At 41.7% G+C, this 26152-nt stretch overlaps 1 protein-coding gene across 12 annotated transcripts in view; it reads right to left on the bottom strand.

Annotated features, from left to right (window-relative positions):
- UTRN (utrophin) overlaps window positions 1-26152 on the bottom strand; it is a 945243-nt gene that overhangs the window by 11655 nt on the left and 907436 nt on the right. For all 12 annotated transcript variants that reach the window (XM_077486405.1, XM_077486408.1, XM_077486406.1 and 9 more), the window contains 4 exons: window positions 14681-14839; window positions 9473-9716; window positions 5325-5433; window positions 38-124 (listed from right to left, as the gene is read on the bottom strand). In XM_077486405.1, the coding sequence (XP_077342531.1) occupies window positions 38-124; window positions 5325-5433; window positions 9473-9716; window positions 14681-14839 (599 nt within the window). The remainder of the gene's footprint in view (window positions 1-37; window positions 125-5324; window positions 5434-9472; window positions 9717-14680; window positions 14840-26152) is intronic.

The following is a 26152-nucleotide window of genomic DNA, read 5'->3' as shown; positions in this document are numbered from 1 at the left end:
AAAAAAAAGTAAAATAATAATAAGTATTAGCACTTACAGCTGCTGAGTGGAAATGTGCTGTTTATTTGTTCCATAACATCCATCAGGTCTGTGCTGGTGTTATGAGACGAAGATAGTATGTCATCTGTAAATGCATTAATCAAAGCAGGAAAGTTCAGACGAAAATTTAACAATTCCTCAAAGCAGAAGTCTATTAAAGTTCTACGGGTATGCAATGTTAATACTGTAACATTTGCAATGCATGAGTAATAACCAAGATGAGATTGTCTCTAGCAGAGGCTTCATAATTACTGCTTGGAGGAGAATTAAACTGATTCTATCGGGATCACTTTCAATATGTAGGTCTCTGTTGGGTAGGAAGAGCCTATGTAATAAAAGCAACACAGCTCCATTTCACAGATGAATGATCAGCCTCTGGACAAGGCAGTCTATACAGTGCAACTGGTAGATATTTTTTCATCCCTTACATTTGATATCTATAAAATTATTTTTACTCAAACTGTTTTTAAACAGTTAAATCTTAGTGCTCATTAGTTTAAGGGCTCATGCACATGGGTATACTGGAGCATAGAACATAAAGTACATCCATTTTTTGGTATTTTAGCTGCCTGAATAAATGAATTACGAAATACAGCTGTAGGCAGCTCTGAGCACAAATGTGCATACTCCTATGGATGGGATGCAGGCAGTCTGCAACCAGGCACATGTATCTGTATGCATATTTACACTCTGAGCTGCGTATACACATGTATTCTGTAATTAATTTGAACAGGCAACTGTACACAACACCTGTGGCAACATGGATGTCAAAATATAGGCATAGTTTACATTATTTGCCCCTATACATCCATGTGCATGATTCCAAAAGACAGACTCAAACCTTCATAACTTAATTTTTTGTTTTACCAAGTGGTAATTAAAGCACCTTTTTTGCCTAAATACATTACAATGTGAACCATGAATTCAACACCTATTAATATGGCAGAATAAGGTTACAACAGCTGTATTAGATATCATATGTTAGAGAGACGCGACATATTAAAAAGGAGATATGCTCTCTGCTGGATACCACGCTCTGTACTGTAAACTGTGCTTGCAATTTACAAGTCATTTATAGAATACAGGCCACTGTGTGCAGCCAGAGGTGTATATCAGAGTGGTCTCTGCATGATGCAAAAAGAATACCACAGGAAAGGAGAAGAACTACGTCACATGACTGACAGGTCATATGACCTTTCCCCCAGCCGCTTTTTCCCATTCATTAAAGTGATACTAAAGTATCATTTCTTTTTTGTTTGTTTAAAAATAACAAACATGCTACACTTGCATCTGGAAAGTATTCACAGTGCTTCACTTTTTCCACATTTTGTTATATTACAGTCTTATTCCAAAATGGATTAAAATCATTATTTTCCTCAAAATTATACAAGCAATACCCCATAATGACAATGTGAAAGAAGTTTTTTTGAAATCTTTGCACATTTATTAAAAATTAAAAGCAAAATCACGTGTACATACATAGTCTCAGCCTTTGCGCAATACTTTGTTGAAGCACAACTGGCACCAATTACAGCCACAGTCTTTTTGAGTATGATGCTACAAGCTTGGCACACCTATTTTTGGGAAGTTTCTTTTATTCTTCTTTGCAGGACCTCTTAAGCTGGATGGGGAGCGTCAGCGTACAGCCATTTTCAGATGTCTCCAGAGATGTTCAATTGTCTGGGTCATTCAAGGACATTCACAGAGTTGTCCTGTAGCCACTCCTTTGTTATCTTGGCTGTGTGCTTAGGGTCATTGTCCTGTTGGAAGATGAACCTTCACCCCAGTGTGAGGTCCAGAGTGCTCTGGAGTAGGCTTTCATCAAGTATGTCTCTGTACATTGCTGCGTTCATCTTTCCTTCGATCCCGACTAGTCTCCCAGTTTCTGCAGCTGAAAAACATTCCCACAGCATGATGCTACCACCACCATGCTTCACTGTAGGGATGGTATTGGCCAGGTAATGAGCAGTGCCTGGTTTCCTCCAGACATGACGCTTGTCATTCAAGCCAAAGAGTTTAATCTTTGTTTCATCAGACCAGATAATTTTGTTTTTCATGGTCTGAGAGTCCTTCAGGTGACTTTTGGCAAACTCCAGGAGGGCTGTCCTGTACCTTTTACTGAGGAGTGGCTTCCGTCTGGCCGCTTCACCATACATGCCTGATTGGAAAGAGAGAGATCCACCGCTCCAGGCTGATCCACCAAAAAGCTGATTGCTCTTCCTCCAAACAGACAGGGGTCCCAGGTGCAGGCTAATTGCACTAGCCAAATGGATAAAGAACAGAAGAACTCTGGATAGCCGCACTCCGGATCAAATAAAGTGAATTGTGCCTTTATTGTTTCCACTAAAAATCTTCACATCACGCAAATCACAACGGCAGAAAGAAAAATAATGCAGAACAAAAATTCTGACTCGTTTCACGCTAAAAATTAGCTATGAGTAAGCGCTAATTTTAACGTGAAACGCGTCAGTATTTTTGTTCTGCATTCTTTTTCTTTCTGCCGTTGTGATTTGCGTGATGTGAAGATTTTTAGTGGAACCAATAAAGGCACAATTCACTATCTGATCCAGAGTGCGGATATCCAGAGTTCTTCTGTTCTTTATCCATACATGCCTGATTGGTGGAGTGCTGCAGAGATGGTTGTTCTTCTGGAAGGTTCTCCTCTGTCCACAAATGCTACAGCTCTGTCAGAGTGACCATCGGGTTCTTGTTTACCTCCCTGACTAAGGCCCTTCCCCCGATTGCTCAGTTTGGCTGGGCAACTCGTTCTAGGAAGAGTCCTGGTGGTTTCAAACTTCTTCCATTTACCGGAGATGGAGGCCACTGAGCTGCAGTAGAAATGCTGCAGACATTTTTCTGTACCCTTCCCCAGATCTGTGCCTCGATACAATCCTGTCTTGGAGGTCTACAGACAATTCCTTGGACCTAATGGCTTGCTTTGTGCTCTGACATGTTCCGTTAACTATGGGACCTTATATAGACAGGTGTGTGTGCCCTTCCAAATCATGTCCAATCAACTGAATCTACCACAGGTGGACTCCAATCAAGTTGTAGAAAAATTTAAAGGATGATCAGTGGAAACAGGATATACCTGGGCTAATTTTTGAGTGTCATGGCAAAGGCTGTGAATACTGTACATATGATTTTTTAAAATAAATTTGCAAAGATTTCAAAGAAAATTCTTTCTTATTGTCATTATAGGGTATTATTTGTAGAATTCTGAGAAAAATAATGATTTCATCCGTTTTGGAATAAGGCTGTAACATACAAAATGTGGAAAAAGTAAAGCACTGTGAATATATTCCGGATGCACTGTACCTGCTCTTTACAGTGGTACATATCCTCTTCTTCTCGGGTTCTTTGCTGGCACTCCTGGCTCCTCCCTCCAAGCCGAGCTGCTGCTCTGTGTGTCCATTCAGTCATGGAGCTGTGGCTTGGCCCTGCCCCATCTCTCACCTCATTGGCTCAAGATGGGCTCAGATAAGTATTAGAGGGCTGCTGCATACAGAAAGTTTTTTTTTAATATAGTGCATAGAATGCATGAAGATTAAAAAACTTTTGACTTTAAAACCACTTTCAAATTACTGGGGGTTTACTTGATTTGCAGTCCCAATGCATGCAAAGTGAAGGGCACATTTAAAAAAAAAAATGTAGGTTTTAAAAATATGCTGGTGTTTCCGTACCAGTAAGGCCGTGGTAAGGCTATGTTGATGCTTTAGAAACAGGCCTCTTCAGACTATTTGTGGTTAGTAGGAACATTTTTAATCTAAAGAAATATTTTATTGAGCTAAAACACACAGTTCAATAATAAATATGCAATACAATTAGCTTTATATTCTCCTTTTTTCTTTCTAGCAATATGGGAAGAAAATGTAATAATGTCTCACTGGTCTGAGACTATCACAGGAAACTAAAACCTGTCTCAGCCAATGCCTTACTTTCTTCTTTCTTTTTTACTTCAATACATTTTTATTGCCGTTTTCACAGAAAAACAAAAAAATAAGTTGAAGAAGCAGAGTACTGAGTGGCGATGCAGATGTCAAAAGAATACAAGCCTCTTGAACTGCAGTGTCAACAACATTAACATTAGGAGTCAATCCATAAGAACTATGGTTTCCACATACAATTAAACTTTGTCACCAGACCTGCTCGCTTTTCGTTGTGTTTTTCACAAACTATCCATGATACAAAATAACATCCCATTAAACAGGATCCCACTATTCTCCCACCAATACTGCACACTTGCTGAAAACTGGGATGTATAAGCCTCATGAATTCTGCAGCTACTAATCAAATAAAATTCAAATTTCCAATACACATAACCTGCCTTTATGTAAGATTTCATGAGTATTTATCACACATAGAATTTGACTTAAAAGCATACAGTATGTGCACATGATGAAACTTGCATGATATTGAAAGAGCACAGGTCATCCTTTTAACTACACACACACACACACACACACACACACACACACACACACACACACACACACACATTCCCATTTTGTTAATTGATTAAAAGAAAAACTATTACCACTCCTATTTCTGAGAGCATTCTTAATTTACAGGCATTTTTCACACCTGTCTAAGACTTTTGCACAGTACTGTATATATACAGTTGTGATCATAAGTTTACATACTCTGGCAGAATTTATGATTTATTGGCCATTTTTAAGAGAATATGAATGATAACACAAAAACTTTACTTTCACTCATGGTTAGTGTTTGGCTGAAGCTATTTTTTTATCAATCTACTGTGTTTAATCTTTTTAAATCATAATGATAAGAGAAACTACCCAAGTAAATAAACAGAAGATAAATCCAAATCAAATCAATATTTGGTGTGACCACCCTTTGTCTTCAAAAAAGTTTTAATCCTCATAGGTACACTTGCACACTGTTTTTGAAGGCACTCAGCAGGTAGACAGAAGAATTTGAGGCAGCCTACATCCACAGAAGATCTGTGGTGAGTTCTCTAAGATGTTTGGAACAACCTACCGGCTGAGTTCCTTCAAAAACAGTGTGCACATGTACCTAGAAGAACTGAAGAATTGCTTTTATGAAGGAAAATTGTGGTCACACCAAACATTAATTTAATTTGAATTTATCGTCCGTTTATTTACTTTCCATTTTGTTAATTGATGAAAATAAACGATTAACATTTCTATTTCAGAAAGCACTCTTTATTTACAGCATTTTTTTACACCTGCCTAAAACTTTTGCAGAGTACTATCTATATATATATATATATATATACATAATCATTTAGATGAGACACTCACCTGTCTGTTGAAACTGTGAACTGTAGTGGTCAGCTGTATATTGTGGGGCTGGTGGCTGCATTAAAACTGTAGACATGGAGACTCCATTCACCCTGCATTCTGAGTCAGGCTATGAACCAAGTAAATAAAAGCCACATTAGATAAACATCTACCGTATATACTCGAGTATAGGCCGACCCGAATATAAGCCGAGGCCCCCAATTTACCCCCAAAAAAACTGGCAAACTTATTGACTCGTGTATAAGCCGAGGGTGAGACATGCCTGTCCATCCCTGTGTGTGTGTCCGTCCATCCCTGTGTGTCCGTCCATCCCTGTGTGTCCGTCCATCCCTGTGTGTCCGTCCATCCATCCCTGTGTGTGTGTGTGTCCATCCATCCATCCCTGTGTGTGTGTGTCTCCATCCATCCATCCATCCATCCCTGTGTGTGTGTGTCTCCATCCATCCATCCATCCATCCCTGTGTGTGTGTGTCTCCATCCATCCATCCATCCATCCCTGTGTGTGTGTGTCTCCATCCATCCATCCATCCATCCCTGTGTGTGTGTGTGTCTCCATCCATCCATCCATCCGTGTGTGTGTGTCTCCATCCGTGTGTGTGTGTGTGTGTGTGTGTGTGTGTGTGTGTGTGTGTGTGTGTGTGTGTGTCCAGCCTACCTGTGTCCCGAGCCTTTGTCCCGAGCCTCCGTCCCGTGTCGTGCCTTGCCTTCGTCCCGTCCCGTCCCGTGCCGTGCCTTGCCTTGCCTCCGTCCCGTGCCCTCTTCGTCGGCGGCCATTGTAAAATTCAAAAGCCGCGCCTCCTCCTTCGCCTGTGATAGGCGGAACACTGAATTTCCCAGCAGCCTGTGTTCCGCCTATCACGGACGTCGTATCATCCTCGTCCGTAGTACGAGGATGAGCGGATGCCCGTGATAGGCGGAACACAGGCTGCTGGGAAATTCAGTGTTCCGCCTATCACAGGCGAAGGCGGAGCCGGAGGCGCGGCTTTTGAATCATAGAATGGCCGCTGTCTGTCTGCTCGACACGCTGATCGAGCGGGCAGACAGCGATGACTCGAGTATAAGCTGAGGGGGGCACTTTCAGCCTCAAAAAAGAGGCTGAAAATCTCGGCTTATACTCGAGTATATACGGTAAGTTAAGGAGAATATATAATACCACCTAAGAATTATCTGCAAGGTTTCCTTCCTGTACTCCTACTTTCATTACCTGCCTATAACTTACACTTATGGAAGATTAATAAGTCTGGATGAGGCATCAACCTTCTGGACAGATAAATATTTATGGATATTAAAAAGTGTGGGAACTGGGAACATTTCATGTATTAGCAAAAACATGTTTGTGTTCCTGAGAAATGTAATTCAACATCATGGCCTGACAGTTTTTAATTTCTGATTCTAAATGATCACAAGCCACAGACCATCATGGGAATGTTTAAAAAAGAAGGTCTAAAAAAAGAAGCACTTTAATGAAGGCTTGTTACACTGCAAATGAAGGTTACTAGATACAGATTAATTTCAATGAATAGAGATCAAATGGTGAAGCAGATTGTTCTTAAAGGGGACCTAGACTCATGCAATCTTATATACCAAACACCCTTCAGCTCCTGTTTTGAAGAATTAAGCACATCCTTATTAATTACTGATTGTCACTAAAATAAGATGTTAGTAAATGTTGCAGCCTTCAGTCCTACATGAAATTTGTCTTGTCAAACATCTACTGAAGCTTGTTAACAGCTGGTCTAAACTGAGAGCCGGCATTTCACTTATTAATTACATGTATGATGCAGTCTGCCAACCTAGCAGTTTTTGTTTTTCTAACTCCCTCTAGACCATAGTTTTATCCGCTATTGATCTTGGCAGTAGATCTTTTGGTAGTACACTTCCTGTAACAGGCCAAGCTGTCCACCAATGGCAGTTATAGGTTTAAGACCTTCAAAAATATTGGCAGGGGTGCTTACATTTGCCAGCTTTATTTTATATTGATTAAACCTTTTTTTCCAAAAGGAAAGTGTTAGCAAAAGTTAGACATTATATTATTTGACTCTTAAAGTTGTTTTAAAACTATAGGTCAGTCTAAAACTACCCTGGGGTAACTTGGGAAAATCAAAACTGCTCTGTTAATGCTATAACACAATGCATAATTTATGCAATTTTTTTTTCATTAGGCCCAACGTAGCTGGCTGTACACACTGCTCTTAAACTAGCTAAAAGCTTGTATGCACAAGGCCTTCATTTTATTAACCCAGTGACACCAGTAGCAGAGCAGTTTTTTGTATTGGTCACCAGTACAAGAAGGAAATATATAATTGGATCCTATTCTATCATTTCCCACTGATTTCTAACCCAGTTTTGCAACTTAGGCATGTGCAACTTAGGCAACTATACATATTTTTCACTACTTAGTTTAGCCTTTTTCAACTAGGGTGCCTTCAGGTTTCTTCAGGGGTACCTTTGCAACCCTTGGCAAATTACCCAAAAATTGTATACAAGCCAGAACAAGTCTCCCTTTTAGTTACACAAAGCCAAAGGTTTTAATTGTGCACCATTACAACCTTCTAGCCGACAGCATCCTAACAACCAATGACGTTATCGACTGATAAGGAGAAAGTCAGGCACACAGCATTCTTGTTTGGCACTCCTTTGGCCCTCTCTGTCAGCACTGGGGTTACATATGCTGAGTCAGGGAGATAAACTGAAGGAAAAGAGAAACATTAGAATACTAGGCAGTACCAGTATGCAAAGGATTGCTTGCTTTGGAAGAATAAATCACCTCTAATGTTAGGTGCCCCATGTGTGTGGATGTTGCTAGAATATGTAAACCTATCAGTTGATTTTTTTAAATTTTAGAATGGGGTGCTTTGACTGAAAAAAAAGGTTGAGAAACACTATTTTAGTGTATCCAAGTGAATTATACCTTGTTTTTTTTAAGGACAAATGGGGTCCTTATTTTGTGGTAAATGTTAATGCTTATCCCGATTTAAATTTTTTTATCGAGCGAAAACCTTTTTACATATTAGCTTTATATTTCTTGCCATGATCCACTACTAAAAAACAAACAAAATACATTTCCACATCCTGACATGCATGAGGATACTACATATGTTTGTGTTGTAGGAAGGGGATTTTTTTACATTTCTAGAGAGCCCCCTGACATACATTCTGCAGAGGAGATACACTGGAAAGTTCTCTGAGTGATCACTGTGATTTGCTAAATCAGTGATCTCACGAAGGGAGCCCATCTCACCAGCTCACAAATGTTAGTGACCAGAAGCTATTGGTTACACCTCAGTTTCAGTGCTGGGGCCATATGATCCACCAACACAAACACAAGTACACATATATGTGGCAGCAGGCATAAGGCCCAATCCATGTTGCTACATATTCGGTATGCATATAGTGGGCATCAAAGGGTAAATTAGGTTTGATATACATAGAGCGATACACAAATAGCTATTCCTGCTACTACAACAGAAAATCCAAAAGTCACCTAAACACAGCAAGAAATTATTTACAGTAATAGAATAAAAATAAAAATAATGATCTAAAGCTGAATTTGATTACTCTGGAAAATGTGGACACCTAATGCAAACTGAACCAAATACATAATAAAGCCCATATGATGACCCATATGGATCCTCTTGGCCAAGTGCCCATTGCACTACGGACTCCAGTATTTACTGTTAGGTTGATAAGGTTTTGAAACACAACTATAATAAGCATTGCTTACAATAAAGTGTATGATGTTGTATAAGAAGACTTGCACCTTTGCCTTGGGGGTCCTAAAGTATATCTAAAACCAACATTTTATTAGTTTTGTATTGCACAGAGTAAACATTTTTTAGAACATCTCTCAACTATTAATTGTTGTCTGTATGATACTGATCAGGTTGACCCTTAATGATTATCAATATACTGATATGTTTTTGTACTTTGGATTTGTGACCTTGTGTTGATACGTATGAAGGTATCTATGGATGCAAAGACATCATCACTTAGAAACTAGTTTTCCCCTGTAGAACTGCCATCTAAATATTGGATTGTTTAGTTTCTTTTTATAATTTATAGATTCATTATGAATAACTTGATGTGTATAGTGATGTATAAATACAAAGTCACAAAAGTCAATGTATAAAATATATATTGTTTGGTACCTGCTCCAATAACTGGCGAAGCCGTTGAAGTTGGGACTCTAGTTGCTTGTTATGATCTTCCAGAATCTGCATCCTGGCTTCCAGTCGGCCTTTGTGCTGTCTTAGTAGTTTTGCCTCAGCAATAAGTTCTGCATCTTCAGATGTGTGCTGCAGAGATGCCAGAGAATCAGGGGGTGAGGACGGAGGGCTCAGCCCTCTTCCCAAGTGCTGTGCTTTCAGCTGTTCATATTCAATCTTCAAAATCCTAAGAAAATGTGCATTTTGCATGTCATATACAAAAGAGTCAATCTAAATCAAAAGCACTAAATCCCATCAAAAGTTGAATTTTCAGACAAGATCATGGATTAGTATATCTCTCATAGACTCGGACAGTGAGATCATATTTCTTCCCTCAATGAAGCCATTAAAATGCCAACAAAATGCTACTGGTTTGAACAGATTAAGCATCCCCTGTTGAGAATATAACATCTTCATAACAACCCCAGCAAAGGGCAGGGACAGCATGCATGCCAACATGAGCTTGCCTCCATACTCATTATTATGCAAAACATAATGAATGGTGATTCAAAGACCAGCATTCACTGCTAACTACATATCAGCTTTTGGTGGAATTTCATCACCTAATTTGTCAAAATACTGTTTATTAGCCCAAAATAAGTATTGCATTTGAGGAAAGCTGAAAACAGATAGTTTAAAGCAGACCTTGCAGTCTGTGAAAAGTCAGCTTATTAGGTGCCCCCTTACTGAAAAGCAGCAAATAAAATAGAAAAGGATAGACAATATACTTCCCTTTCCTCCAGCTTCAGTGGTTAAGAGGCTGACATCATACTGTCGATAAGATCCCAGGGAAGGCTAAGTACTCTTTATCTTGTAAGAAGGCACTGCTGCACAGGACTGTAAGATGTGGAGCACTCCACATTCCCCAAATCTTGATGGAAGAAGGATGAGGTCACCCTTGCCCATGCACCACAAGTGGAAGGTTATGTATAATATGTACCTTTTTTTGTCCCCTACAGTTTTGTTCTCTAATATATATGCTGCTTTTCTGCAAGGGAGTAGGGGGCTTTAAAAAGGTAGACTTTGCACTTTAGATCCACTTTACCCCCTTCCTGACTGCCATCCATATATCTATATCCTCGTCTGTAAGCGGTTATACCAGTATCATGGCTACAGCTGCATTGGCTTTTCTATAAAAGTGATCCAAGCAGTTCTGCAGTTCTCTCACTGGGACAGTCGAAAAGTCCAGGACTGCTAAACCCTGTGTGGATGGCTGAATACAGAGGTGGAGAAAGTACATCTGTACTTTCCCCTATTCTCTGATGAAAGAAGTAATACAGGTCACTTCCAGTATCAGTTACTGGCTAGTGAAGCACCTAATAAAACCAATTTAATTTTTTTGAGCAGATGCTTTATGATGGCAGAGGAAAGATCTGAAGTCTAATATGTCATTCATAATCATTAGTCAATATGGATTTTAAAATCCTTACAAAAATGCTTACCAACAGGCTTATGTCAGTTTTATCCCATTAGTGTTTGAAGACCAAACGGGGTTCATGCCTGGAAAAGCCACTGATATAAACCTGAGAAGGGTATATACCCATATACAGCTAGGCCCTGAGATTACCAAAGGAGGAATATTAGTCTTTTTAGATTTAGAAAAGGCTTTTGACTCAGTGGATTGGAGCTATATGCAAGACATGCTGTGGCGGTTCGGGTTTGGCCCTATATTTTGTCAATGGATTTTGCTACTATATCATTCCCCAGTTGCGGCAGTCAGGCTTAATGGGATGGTGTCAGAGTTCCTCTCGGTAGCTAGGGGGGCGTGCCAGGGTTGCCCGCTTTCACCGGGCCTTTCTTATTGAGCCTTTAGCTGCAGCCCTGCGTGTGTCTTCTGGGGTGCAGGGAATATAGGTGGGTGTATTAGAGGAAAAAACTGTGCTATACGCGGATGATATGGTGCTTTTCCTGGGGGATCATGACCGCTCGTTGACCACTGCCCTATCTATCCTAGACACCTTCTCCCGGTTCTCTGGTCTTAAGGTGAATTGGGGTAAGTTGCAAATTCTGCCATTGCACGTTCCATCCCCAATCCTTAGGGCCCTGACAGGCTGCCCACTCCAGTGGGTGGATAAGGTGAAATATATGGGACTGCATATTACCCAGTCGGTATCTGACTTTATCCCCCCTAATGTTCCTCTGATTGTTCAGACGCTTAAGCTGCGCACACAAGCCTGGCGTAACCTACCATTGTCCCTGATTGGGAAAATAAACTTGCTAAAAATTAAATTTATCCCCCTATTCCTTTATATCTTTAGGAATTACCCGGTTTGGATACCTCAGACTATTTTCCAGTCCATTGATAGAGTGATTACAGACTTCCTCTGGGGTGGGGGGATACCTTTGTTAGGTATTTTTGAGCGGGCAGTTGGTTTTTGCACAATGATGGCTGACTTAACCAGAGGATGATGCTGCAGTGACTTTGGAGGCCACAGTGGTTGGCTCATATGTGGCAACATCTGACCTAATATACAGGGGAAGAGGGGCCCCCTATCCCATGACAGGGTCAATGCGCTAAGTTATCAGAGCATGGGACCTGACTAGAAGGGCGGCACTTCAGGACGGGGTAGTGTCACCTTATACTCCTCTGTGGCGCAATCCAAGCTTATCCCATTTTTTTGCCTATCCAGATCCAATAGTCTGGACCAGATATGGGATTAAAACAGTAGGTGCGGTGGTTGGAAATGGTATGTTATTGACGTTTGATGTGCTCAGAAGCATCAGCTTCCTAGCTCGCACCTGTTCAGTTTTCTGCTATTCAGGCATGCTTTTTCGGATCAGTTTGGGTTCTCCATCCTAAATGTGCAGGCAGGTGACCTGGAATCACTACTCAGGGACAAGTAACCACCCAAAGCCTTATCTACCATATATAAGGAACTGTTCACTGGCACTACAAAGCTTCTCACATCCTGTCGTGCTGCCTAGACTCTGAATTTCCTGCAGCTTGACAGTGATGACTGGGATGATGTCTGGAGCACCACATTTGCCAGACTGGTGTCAACCCATGATCACCTGATACAGTTCAAGTTTCTTCATAGGATATACTACACCCCCGCTAAATTAGCAAGTATTTTTCCTGCGCACCCCTCGAACTGCTGGAGGTGTGATACACCTGGAGCAGATTTTTTGCAGATTTTTTGGCTCTGCCCCCACATCCGCCGGTTCTGGGTGGGCGTGATGGACAGGCAGATACTTATCCATCATGCCATACCATCAGGGAGGTGTGTGATTGGCCCCAAATGTATTCTTCAGCAGGCCAATGACCCCAAACATCATCGAGTGTCTGGGATTACATGAAGAGACAGAAGGATTTGAGGCAGCCTACATCCACAGAAGATCTGTGTTTAGTTTTCCAAGATATTTGGATTAACCTAGTTCCTTCAAAAACTGTGTGCAAGTGCACCTAGAAGAACTGACAAATTGATTCTGTTTTGAAGACAAATGGTGGTCACACAAAATATTGATTTGATTTGGATTTCTCTTCTGTTCATTTACTTTCAATTTTGTTAATTGATAAAAAAAAAACTATTGACACTTCTATTTCTGAAAGCATTCTTCATTTACAACATTTTTACACACCTGCCTAAAACTTTTGCACAGTACTGTATATCTTTGTACAAACCAAGTTTAGGCTAGGGGTAAATTATAATAAAAATGTAGCATTTACACTCAGTTACTTAGAATAAGTACATCACTTAGAAAAATATGAAAAAAAAAAATTAACAATGGTATTCCAAAGGTAAGATAACCTTAAGAAAAAGAGATTAAAGAGTGGAAAATGTGGATTGCAAAAATATAGAGAGATAATATGGCAGACAGAAATAAAGGTAGATTGTTAGTAAGGTTATGGAAGTGGTGAAGAGGGTATAGCAGTCATTAAATAAATTATTTCCAAAATCAGTGACAGTAATTACAGTTAATATGTTGGTGATCTGTTTCTAGCACTTACAACCAGTGATTTCTGACTAATTATCATCTGTGCCTAAGGGGTGTCTTTCTCTACTGCTACGTTCTTACGTGCTTTTTCCGTCTTTGGCTCTTTTTATTTTTTTTCTTGTCTTGGAATTTCCTTGACCTAACAGGTGGACTATCATATGACCTATATACTGTCGCCGAAAGCTATATTATTATATAGTGTGTGAAGCCGATTTCTGCAACTTGTGCCATTCTACATCTTGTCCTACCATGGTTATATAATGTTTTACTGCTGTGTGTCTTTCTTACACTGTAAAACAAAAAACTTTGTTTCAATAAAAAATATCTGACATAAAAATATATATATATTGGTGATCTGGAAATCAACTGTAACTATAAACCTAATACAAATTCCTGCTCTGTCAATTTTACTGCTAAAGGTAAAAGTAAGACCCCTATGAAACCCAAAACTAGACACCCCTACCTTTAGCGTAAAGGTAATGAAAGTCAGCACTGCACATTGTGCATATGCAAAATGGCAGATTCCTGCTGCCCATGCCTAACCTGTGTAATAATCTGGCCTTGGCTGCACCTGAGTCACAAATAACAAATGTGTTTTCTTATTTATTTCATTATTGACACTTTGCATGAAATGTTGCATGTGTTAGGTTTTGGGAACTGATGCTTAAAGTGTATGTAAGCCCCAAATCAATGTTTCCTACCTGGAGCTTTTGCCAGTAACAGCACTTCCAGTTGCAAGCTGACACTGCTAAGCCAATATCTCTAAGGCTGGATCCACACCTATGCATTTTTAGTGCTTTTTGCATTTTGCAGATTTGCACTACAGAACGTGTTCCATAGGAAACCATGTTAAATGGACTGTAGTGCAAATCTGCAAAATGCAAAAAGCACTAAAAATGCATAGGTGTGAATTCAGCCTTAGGTAGTGGCTTAACAGTGTCAGTCTGCATCAGGACATTCTGTTACTGGCAGGATCTCCAAGTAAAAAACATTGCAACAGATTGACAAAAAAAAATTTGCTGAAGAAATCTGTATACAGTGAGACACAATGCCAAACATAATAAAAAATAGATTTTGGATTTGCACACACTATAAGAGTGATGTCACCATCATACTAGGCATGCTATAATGTAATCACTGCATCTGGAATGGGAAACTAACAAAATTTCAGGATTGCTTGGTAAATACTCATCATGCAGAGATCTTGACACATACCTTTGTTCTTCCTCTAGATCGGCAATGATCTGTTCCAGTTCTCCTCGTTCTTCTCGTTCTACTGACTTTAGGATCTGAGAAGGACTTTGTGGCTGACCTAAAGGTGATTCTCCTCCCAAAGTGTGACAGTAATGCTGGATAAGAGCATGCTCATCATCTCTGAAAATGTAAATCAAATATTTATAGGCATAACTATGTACTTTAAATCACTTCACTGCAAAAAAGTAGTTAAACAGAATTTATTTTCCTGTATCCGGGTAAACCTAGTATGTTGTAGCTTGTTCACAATTTTTGGATGTTAATACACCACATTTGTACACGCATAAATCTCTATAGTTTGTGTGAAATGCAACACTGGGAAAACTCTTACAACTTATTGTTTTATTAAATGTATTAGGATAGTGGAACATATATTCTTTTGTTGTTTCCTTCAAGCAGATTTTGGTCTGTGTGTACTCCTCTCTGTTTGTATTAGTGCTTACAGTCAATGGCTGCAGTGCTGATCTGTGTATTCTGAGAGGGGGGGCCCTGCTGTCAGAATGCAATAGTGTGGCATGGGAGATCATTGCATCCACATTGCTTATGTGATCACAAGGATTTATCGCTTTTTTTTTGGTTCAACCTGCTGCTAGAATAAAACAAAAAGTGTGCATGTATACTCTGCTTAAATCTCTAAAATGTCCCAACTGATCCACGAGTCTTTATTAACTCTACTATCAAGTCCTCAAGTATCTGTTGTCATTCTGAAAAATCCTCAAACACAAGGCTGATTTACTTAATTAGATGAGGATCTTCAGACAATAAATTCAATATTCCATTTAATTATCAAATTATGTGCAAAGCAAATTCCCTTTAACTTGTTTTTTTTATATGCATATGTTGCCTTATGAGTTTATGTGAAATCTCCATTAATAGCTATAAACTATTGTAATCAAGAATATATTTTATTTAGCTTGTATCTATGGAGGGCGTGTAACATAGCTTCACAGAAGTGTCTGTTAGAGAGACAATTTGGTGCCTAAGCTTGTTTATACAAACAAAGGGACCCAAACCTCATGGTTCTACACATACTCACTTCAAAGAATCCCATGTTAGAATATGAAATGAGGGGCCTTGGCAGTCCATCACGTATACTTCATTTCCCTGAAAATGTAATCTACTTACAAGGTTAAGTTTCCTGCTCAAAATAGACTGGGACAAGTATTTGCATTAAAGGGGGCTGACCTATGTAAAGTATAGGGATTGGAGATGTAGCCAGTCCTTACCCAGGATTAGAGAGGCCCACCAATCAGAGCCAAGCCATGCCAACCAAATGAGGCATCAGCCTGTAATGATATACACAGACTAGATGGGAGGGAAACACGCACTTTATGGTAGTGCAGCCATCAGAATGGAACCTTGATGGAAATGGTAACTATGGGAAAGGTCTGCCTTTTACTTGTAACTAATCTATATGTTTGTCTTATGTCTTTTATGTCCCACTGTTTGCAGATGAATGCTTTAAAGAATATATTCTGTATTCCTTCATGTAATCCATGGTTTTTACCCTTTCCCTGTACACATAGATAGTATGTATTAGTCTAGGCCTACGTTACTATAATCCAATACATTTTTGTTATTGTGTTAAATAAAGCTTTCACTCATGGTCAAAGAACTCTAATTTAACCCAAATCATATCTGAGAGATATTAAATCTCAAATATAGTAAACGGGTAACACATATGACTGGAAAACTGAAGTCAATATTCACACAATTTATTGTGTGAAGATTCTAAACTCCCTTAGTAAAGTAGCTCAAACATTTTAGTATTTGAGGGACAGAACTAAGAAAAAGGAAACAGCAAAAGAATATATTCTCCAAATATTTTGAAAGAGAAATACTTTTACTTTTAGATTCTACTTGAATGCACTGTCCTACTATACACAGCTATAAGTAACATTTTGCCTCCAGGTATTTGTCATCATATTCAACTGAAGAAAAACAAAGATCCTAATATTCCAAATTAAAAAAATCTTAGATCAGCTCTGAAGATTGTTTTTTGAAATCCTTAAAATATGTTCATACATATTACACATTATACCTAACACTTTTGATTGATTTAGAAAACCTATACTCTCTTTTCAAGATAAGTTGACTTCATTCATATTAATTTTAAGCGCTGTAAACTAGGTTTCTGAAACAAATGTCTTGAGTTATCAATGTGAAAAGTGCCTCCTAGATAAATATGCATTTCCCAAGTTCCACATCTTCTGCTAAGAAAATTATATTATATAGAGGAGCTCTAATTACACATACAATGGAAGAGAAATGGATAGAGCGGAGTTATTAGGTGCTGAGAATTCAATAGGATTCGAGAAATACAAAAAGTAGTGTCAGAAACACTGATATAGCATTTTCCCTCTCCTGATTCTATTGTGGGAGGAATAAATAGCAGTCTTAATGAATCAGGGAAAATTAAATACTAAAATCATTTAATTACAGAGAAAGTGCTCCTAGATAAAAATACTAAACCATATTTATTTCATCTAAATGATAAATTATAGTTAGGGCTCATTTAGAGATGCACAGTATTTTGCACCGCTTGCTCAAATGTGCACTGTGCTAAACAAGTGTCATGTTAAAGAGGAACTTCACCAAATATTGTACAAGTAAAAGGCAGCAACTACAAATATTATAGCCCTTTGACCTTTAAGGTGGTTGTAAAGGCTCAAGGTTTTTTACCTTCATGCTTTCTATCCATGAAGAGAAAAAACCTTCTATGTGCAGCCGTCCCCCCAAATACTTACCTGAGCCCCATAGCGATCCAGGGATGTGCATGAGGGCCTCGACTCCCTGGGGACTCTCCCTCCTCATTGGCTGAGACAGCAGTGGGAGCCATTGGTTGTCAATCACAGCAAGTAAGCTAATGAGAGGGGAGTAAGCCATTGCTCTGTGTGTGAATGGACACGTAGAGCAGTGGGCAGGAAACAAGCCCGCTTGTGATGTGATCCCAGGAGCCTGCCAATGAGGGGCAGGTCAAACTGACATCATATTTGCTAATGTGAGGATGAAAGAGCTAGTGTTATGCTGCGTACACACAAACTGACTTTTCGACAGCAAAGGTCCGACGGAACAAATCCGTCTGACAATTAGATCGTGTGTGGGCTCCAGCGAACCTTTACTGTCCAAAAGTATGACGGACTTTAGAAAAAAAATTTCCCCGGAACTCCGCTGGACCCAGTTCCTATGGAGAAATCCGCTAGTCTGACAGACAAAAACCGACGCTAGGGCAGCTATTGGCTACTGGCTATGAACTCCCTTATTCTAGTCCGGTCATACGTCATCACGTTCGAATCCGTTGAACTTTGGTGTGATTGTGTGTGGCCAAGTCCGTTCATTTAGAAAGTCCGTCGGAACACCACCGAAAGACGGTCGGGAAGACCGTCGGACCTAGTCTGCCGGAAAGTCCGGTCATGTGTAAATGGCATTAGAGCAACGCTGGACATGGATTTTCACAGGTCACCAGAATACAAAGTCATTAGCCTATATTTAGCAGCTCAAAGATGAGGACCCCCCCAGAAGAGAACATTCAACTGTACTGTGAACACCAGCACTGGCATTTACAATGCCATCTACCTGCAGATCAGTCTGCTTAGGAGTATTTTTGAGTACATTTAACATTCTGCCATTTACCTTGCCTTGATGAAGGGGAATTGTAGCCCCTGAAGCATGTTGGCTGTCTTTTGTCCTGCTTGATTTACCAGATGAACAATAAATACTTTGGACTCCTAAGGAATTTTTCATTTGGCACTCTCTTAGACCTATTAAACTAGACTAGGATTACGGAAGTGGGAGCAAATACAACTAAAAAAAAAGATAATTGCTCCCAGATAAAAAATTATGTAACAGGCTAAGTAAGAAAGGATAATGCACACTTTCATTTTCAGGTGAAGGTCCACTTTAGCATAGTGCTTATGGTGTCATGACTTTGAGCGTCTATAAACAGTATCTGCTAGAGAAACTTGTATGCAATTTAACATTGTGTATTTTTTTTCTCTTTCTTCACATACAGTACCCCCCACCGCAAAGCACCTTGTCCCCATGTTGATGAGTGCAAGGGCCTCTTCCCGACAACCCTGGCTGTTGGTTGAAGGGGTCTGCGGGTGGGGCGCTTATCAGAATCCGGGAGCCCCCTTTATTAAGGGGGCCCCCAGATCCCGGCCCCCCACCCTATGTGAATGAGTATGGGGCACATCGTACCCCTACCCATTCACCTGGGGAAAAAAGTGTTAATAAAACAACACACTAGACAGGTTTTCAAAGTAATTTATTAGACAGCTCCGGGGGTCTTCTTCTGACTTCGGGGGTCTCTTCCGACTCCTTCGAGCTCTCCGGCCTCTTCTCTCAGTCTCTGGTTCTTGTCCCGCTCTCCAGTTCTTCTGCCGGGCTCCTCCGCTTTCTTCTTCCTGCTCTTTTGCTAGCGGTGGCCCGGTCTTCTCTGTCCTTCTTCCCTCTTATCTTCTTCCGCTGTTGACACAACGCTCTCTCCCGTTGTAATGCCATGTGTGCCCCGCACCTTATGACCTCAAAGTCCCAGCATGCACCGGGACTTGACATCATTAAAGGTGAGCTCGCCGTCCCCACCCCCTTTCCTGACTGGCTGGGCTGCGTGCTCGGATAGGGGTCTGGTATGGATTTTGGGGGAACATGATGTTTTTTCAGTGTAGGGGGTTTCCCTTAAAATCCATACCAGACCTAAGGGCCTGGTATGCCCCTGGAGGGGAACCCATGCCGATTTGGTGTGGAGTTCCCCCTCATGATTCATACCAAACACAGTGCCTGCTATTGGCGGGGATCCAAGTTGGATCCCTGCACCAGTGTGAACCTGGCGTCAATGTCAGCAATGCTTGTCGCTCATTGGGAAAGGAAAAAAACAAATTTTTCCTTTCCCAATGAGTGAGCCAGCTCCACGCTGACTCCCGCGACGGGGTTCGCAAGGTGTCAATCTCACCAATAAAAGTGACGAGATTGACACAATATCATGGTCACCTACTGTATATGCTAAGGAAGACTCTTTGTGTGTGAAGGAGTCTTTAAATGGGTAATAGATTTATGGGGTACTGCTGTTAGTGACAAGTTTTGGACTTGTCCAATCTATACCAATCTATACCAGTGATACACAGGGTCATTTTAAGACACAGGTGGGCTAAGGGCAAATATTACTATAGTGGGGTTTTGAGAGTACACTGTCTAAAGAGGCCGCAGTGGAGATACTGATCAATACTAATGGTGGAACTGCTTATGCTACAAATGTTGAAGGATACAAGGATTTGAAAACAAATAATGAAAATGTTTGAATGTATGGCCAGTCAATGCTTTCTTGTGCTTACTCAGGTGATGAACCAGTGCCTAAGCATGCCAGCACTCAATGAGGTACAAAACAATCGGGTATGCAAGTCTGACTATTTTACAATGACTATGGACAGTTTTATGGTGAAATCAGCTGTACCTACTGTTTACAATACCTAATTTTTCTGAAGGCATTGGCCTAGTGCAAGATGCTTTAGTACTTTTATAAGATACTATTATAACCATTCTAATCATATTTCCACCTTTAATTTAATTCAACAGTTCTTACACATGTGAATAATGACCCTAACAAGAGGCAGTCGCAGTTTAGCATTTACTTGTAATGCTGTCACTTAATATTGTGGTAAAGATATTTGATCTGTCAAGATTAAGATAAGAAAAAACATTCTTATCATTAACCTAGTATTCAGTGCACTGAATGTTCCACTTCAATTGCCCACTTACTTGCTCAACAAAATGTCTAAAGCGCTTTATAATATTCCCAGATGATTAATTTAGAATTCATTAATATGTAGCCTAAAAATCAAATTAAAAAAACACAGTCAGTAGAAAATCCTAATGAGGTGACACTGGCCTCAACACATTGTAGAAACCCCACTGCAGCCAATCCAATAGAACTAATTAAAAAGAAACACATACAATGTTAGCTTATCTACCTATTTTGAGTGTCACATTGTAAAAAGCAGCTCAGTTCTTTCCTCATTTTAAATAAATAAATATATATATATATATATATATATATATATATATACACATACTGTATATATATATATATACACACACACACACACACACACACACACACACACAGTGGATATAAAAAGTCTACACACCCCTGTTAAAATGTCCGGTTTCTATGATGTAAAGAAAAGAGAGAAAGATAAATAATATCAGAACTTTTTCCACCTTTAATGTGACATGAGCCTGTATTTGTAGGAGGAGCCTGAGAGGGCTATTTAAACCTCCTCCTCTGTAAGGGCCAGTGTCGTTAGGATTTCTGGTAGAGGTCTATAAATCAGACCAAAAATAGGAATGAGGGACAGAGGGATGTGGCTTCAAAAGCAGGGACAGTCTCTCCAAATGTGGAGCAGCTTGGATATGCTATGATCTCTGTCTTGTAGTCAGTGCAGAATTTTAGTAGAAGACTGTAGTCCACTCCGTCATTCAGCTTTGTTGTCATACACTGCAGGAAGAGATGCCGAGAAATGTGTCCTTCTTTCAACTGCCTAGAACAGCAAGTGGACATGGGATGTCCCAGTCAGTATATTAGGGCCAAGTCAAATAACTATGTTGCAGGCTGATCAATGTATAATAAGGGAATATTGTGTGATGAGATGATGGCCACCTGAAAATGTTCTGAGGTATGTTTGTTTCGGGCCGTACTTCTGGAAAGGCATTGAAGGGCCATACTGAACATGGTAAAATTGTTTCTGCAGAGTCTGCTTCCAGTAAACTTCCCCAGCTGGGAGTTCTCATTCTGATTGCCTCTTGGTAGCCTCTGCAAAAATCTGAGACCTCCTATCACTTTTATTGATTTTTGTTATTGACTGCGACTTGCTGCTGGGTGCCTGCTTCTTGGTTGTGATGCCAGCAGCCCCAGCAAACCCAGAGTTGTCACTTAAATGACTCCCTACTTTCCTTCGCTCCACCTTTGCATCTAAATAAGAGGTTGTGTAGAGAAGTAATGTGCTGGGCTAATGCAGAGAGTAATTAGGCATTCCTAGCAGAGTAGAGTAGGGTTTCTCAGCCGGGGTTCCGTGGAGCCCTGGGGTTCCTCTAGGGGTTTCTTGGGCGGTGGGAGATGTCTTCCTCTCAGATGGGTTCCCGCTGGCGCCGTTGGTCCTTTTGGCTGTCTGTGGGGTGGGGGTTTGTCCTCGGTCGCCGCACGTGTGGGGAGCATCCTTACTACTGGCCGTAGCGCTGGTGTGTCGTGGGTTGTGGATGCGGTGATTTGGCAGGGGTTCCCTGCAACTAGAGAGTTATTTCAAGGGTTCCCCCTCCTGAGTTCCATGTGGTGGGCCTCCTGAGCTCCACGTGGTGGGCCCCCCGCCTGTGCTCCACGTGGTAGTTTTCCTCCCCCCACCCGCCTGAGCTCCACGTGGCGGTCTACCCACCCACCTGAGCTCCACGTGGCGGGTCTCCCCACTCGCCTGAGCTCCACGTGGCGGGTCTCCCCACCCGCCTGAGCTCCACGTGGCGGGTCTCCCCACCCACCTGAGCTCCACGTGGCGGGTCTCCCCACCCACCTGAGCTCCACGTGGCGGGTCTCCCCACCCGCCTGAGCTCCACGTGACATTTCTGTCGCATCGCTCAGTCTAGCGTTTCTGTCGCAGCGTTTCTGTCGCAGCGTTTCTGTCGCAGCGTTCTGTCCGGCATTTCTGTCACAGCGCTCTGTGCGGCATTTTCGTCACAGCGTCCTGTGCGGCATTTCCGTCACAGCGTTCTGTGCGCCATTACTGACTTAGCGGTCTGTCCAGCTTTACTATCATAGCGGTCTGTCCAGCATTGCTATCATAGCGGTCTGTCCAGCATTACTGTCTTAGCAGGCACTACTGTCATAGCGGTCTGTCCAGCATTACTGTCATAGCGGTCTGTTCAGCTTTTCAGTCATAGCGTTCTGTCCAGCATGTCTGGCATAGCGTTTCTGCCCCTGGATGCCTGTCATAGCGTTCTGCCCCGGCATGTCTGCCGTAGCTTTCTGCCCAGGACTGCTGTCATAGCGTTCTGCCCTGGACTGCAGTCATAGCGTGCTGCCCCTGGACTGCTGTGGCGTTCTGTACCAGGATTTCTGTCATGGCGTTCTGAGCCAGGATTTCTGTCATGGCGTTCTGAGCCAGGATTTCTGTCATGGCGTTCTGAGCCAGGATTTCTGTCATGGCGTTCTGAGCCAGGATTTCTGTCTTTGCATGCTGTCTCAGCATTCAGTCTCAGCGTGTTTTCGGGCTTTGCGTTTCTGGCCAGGATTCTGCTGTTGCGTCGCTGTCTCAGTTTTTCTGTTATAGCATTTCTGGCCCAGGATTTCTGCCATTTCATTTATGCCTCAGCGTTCCAGTCTTGGTTGTTGCTGTCATTTGCGTTTTTTGCCACTGGTTCTGTCGCTACGTTTCTGCATCAGCTTTAAGTTTCAGCGTTTTCTGTCATGGTTTTTCATCATGGCATGTTGTTTTTCTGTTTCAGCGTTTTCTGTGTCAGCGTTTTCTGTGTCAGCGTTTTCTGTCTCAACGTTTTCTGTCTCAACGTTTTCTGTCTCAACGTTTTCTGTCTCAACGTTTTCTGTCTCTGTGTTGCTGCCAGCATGCCTGTCATGGTTTTTCCAGACTTGGTGTTCAGTCTCAGAGTTTCTCAGAGGGGCGTTGTTCACTCATGGGGTACTCTGGTAGTCGTTTGTCCTTGTTGATTGTCATGTCCCATTGTGTCTGTGTCATGTTTGTGCCTGGGTCAGGTAGCTAGGGCTCACATGTCAGGATCTGTCACGTCTATAGATCCATACGGGCTGAGGTTTTGTTTATTAATTGATTGTTGTCCACAATCTTCTTGCCCGTATACCATACGTCATACGTTGCATGTTCATTCACCACATCTATACGACTACCCACCATTGCCTGTGGGTACACTAGCCCTGAGTTTTCAGTTAATTACCTGTCTCTGCACTGCAGGTTACTCGGGCTCACTTACCACTTACATATGGGTGGGGGGGTCTGTCCGCCAGGTTCTTTTACGCGCAGTGGTCTTGACTTTTCTGCTCATGTTTCATTCTTAGTTAGGCAGGGGGGTATTGTTGTTCTCATGTCTGGTTGTCTGTCATTTCTCTAGTTTGTGTTTCAGGTTGGGCAGTCTTGGCATCCATACCGATATCATCCATGCTTGCTATCACTTCCTTCAGCCCGGCCATTGTTGGGGGCTAGTTGATTGGTGCTGATGTCTTTTCACCACTGGGCTCACTCTTGGGTCAGAGGCAGTCAAAAAATGTTCCTTCAGTTGATGTCCTGTTGTGTTGAGGCCCTGGTTACTGCCCAGGGATGTATAGTCTCTCTCAGGGTGTTTGTTAAGCCACGTCCCTGTGACGGTCCTTGGGGGGTAGGTTGGGCAGATGTCATAATGGTTGTGGATTCCACTCTTGGCTCTGATCTTGTTTGAATTTATTGCCTGGAGTTCCACTTAGGGACATCAGTCCAGTCGCCTTTTCCGATCCCCAGCTTGTTCCAAGTAGGAGGGGCTTGGGTATGTCTGTATCATGCCATGGGGACTATTTCCCCGGGAGGGAGTTTTTGGCCCTCCTTGGTTTAGGATTCTGTCTCAGTTGTTGGGTTCAGGCTGTAGCATGACCCAATCGTATCCGGTGGGACCTGGGTCCTGCGTCCGGTATGGTTTCTCCATGTTGACAGTATTATTACCGTGGCTTTATCTGCTTACTCCGTCACATCCATCAGGTTTCCATCTTTTCACACTCCTGCTAGTGGTCTTTTTGCCACTCACCCTTTTGGGGGGGTATGTCTCTGGACTATTTCACTGGTGTCATTGGGGTATTTTGCCATCTATTGCAGGGGTTTCCTCGGGTCAGGCCTTGTTCCTTTCCCCTCTCGTATCCTCTCATTTCACAAGCAGTTCATTCTCGGGTCTGGGTGTCGCGGGCATCCGGCTCAATTCAATCTTTCAGGGGATGTTCAGTTGGGTTCAGGGTTGTGTCACAGGTTCAATAGGGGGTTCTGTCTCATCGTCAAGTCAGGAGTCGGTGTGTTCTTTACCATTGCGAACACTTTCCGGTTACTTGCTGGATACGTACTGCTGCCGTCCGGGAGCACACCTTTATCCGTAATGGTTCATTACCTTCCCTTCTTCACCTACATTTTGTGTCTTTTTGCCCTCTTCTCAGGCATACTGACCAGCTAGGCCAAGGCACACCTCAGGCCTTGGTTCTTAGGAGTATCGCATTTCCCACTTGAAGACTCTGACTACAAGTTGTAAGGCTGGCCGCAGGCCAGCCTGTATTTGTAGGAGGGGCCTGAGAGGGCTATTTAAACCTCCTCCTCTGTATGGGCCAGTGTCGTTTCCCAGGATTTCTGGCTTCCCACCCACCCGTTCCCCAGTTTCATACATTCTCATAGTATTTTGTTCTTATTCTTACATTCAGGGTATGCCCTCTTCTCAGGCATACTGACCAGCTAGGTCAAGGCACACCTCAGGCCTTGGTTCTTAGGAGTATCGCATTTCCCGCTTGAAGACACTATTTATCTTTGTCCCTTTTTTTACATCACAGAAACCTGACATTTTAATAGGGGTGTCTTGACTTTTTATATCCAATGTATATATATATATATATACACACACACATATGAATTCTGCCTTTTTTTTACTAAAATGTACCTTTAATCTAGAATGTGTATTTATATTTGTAAATGTGTAAATCTAAAGCCTAGTACACACAAGCCAAATGTCGGGCGGCATCGGCTGGTTCAATAGAAACTGGCTGGCATTAGGGTCAGAGGGCAGCCGGTCAGACGAAGGCTTGTGACCAAAAAAGGTCTGCCAACCAACTCCCGATTATCAATCTCAGCAATTGGCCGGAGTGTTCTGGCGGGGGGGGGGGGGGGGGGGGCTGTCCCCTGTCGCAACACAATATCTCAGCAGGGGAGATCGCTGTAATAACATTGGATTGTAAGTACAGTGACTCTGACCTGTGCTGTCAGCTTTTTTTTTTGTTGAACCTGCTGGATTGAACAAAAAAATAATAATTAATGGTGTGTACGAGACTTAAGGCACTGTGCTTCTCACAGCCAGTCTCAGAAGATCTGGATGGATATGTGGTGATGTCATTACTGTGCAGATTTCAGGGATTTACCTTTACCTTTACCTTCTTCCGCTTCATGTTTAATGTGGATCTTTGATTCTCTACAACTCCTGCTGCTTCTCAAATTTTCTCAAACCAGTTTTTAACGGGGGCAGTTATTTTAGAGGTACAGTTTATACATTTCAAGTCTTCTTTAAAGTGTAGGAAAAAAAGTAATGTAGCGAGTCCTTACCATAGTAAGGCCTTGGTTCAAAACACACAAGGACACTATCATCATGCTTATTTGGCTAATGAGCTTCCACCTCAAATACCACTAGAGTGCTTGTCCGACTATC

The sequence above is a fragment of the Lithobates pipiens genome, unplaced genomic scaffold (assembly GCF_037356315.1).
Source record: "Lithobates pipiens isolate NorthernLeopardFrog02 unplaced genomic scaffold, aLitPip1_a1.2 Scaffold_18, whole genome shotgun sequence".
NCBI classification, from domain to species: Eukaryota; Metazoa; Chordata; class Amphibia; order Anura; family Ranidae; genus Lithobates; species Lithobates pipiens.
Note: the sequence above shows the minus strand (reverse complement) of the source record. Positions and strands in the feature narration are given on the sequence as shown.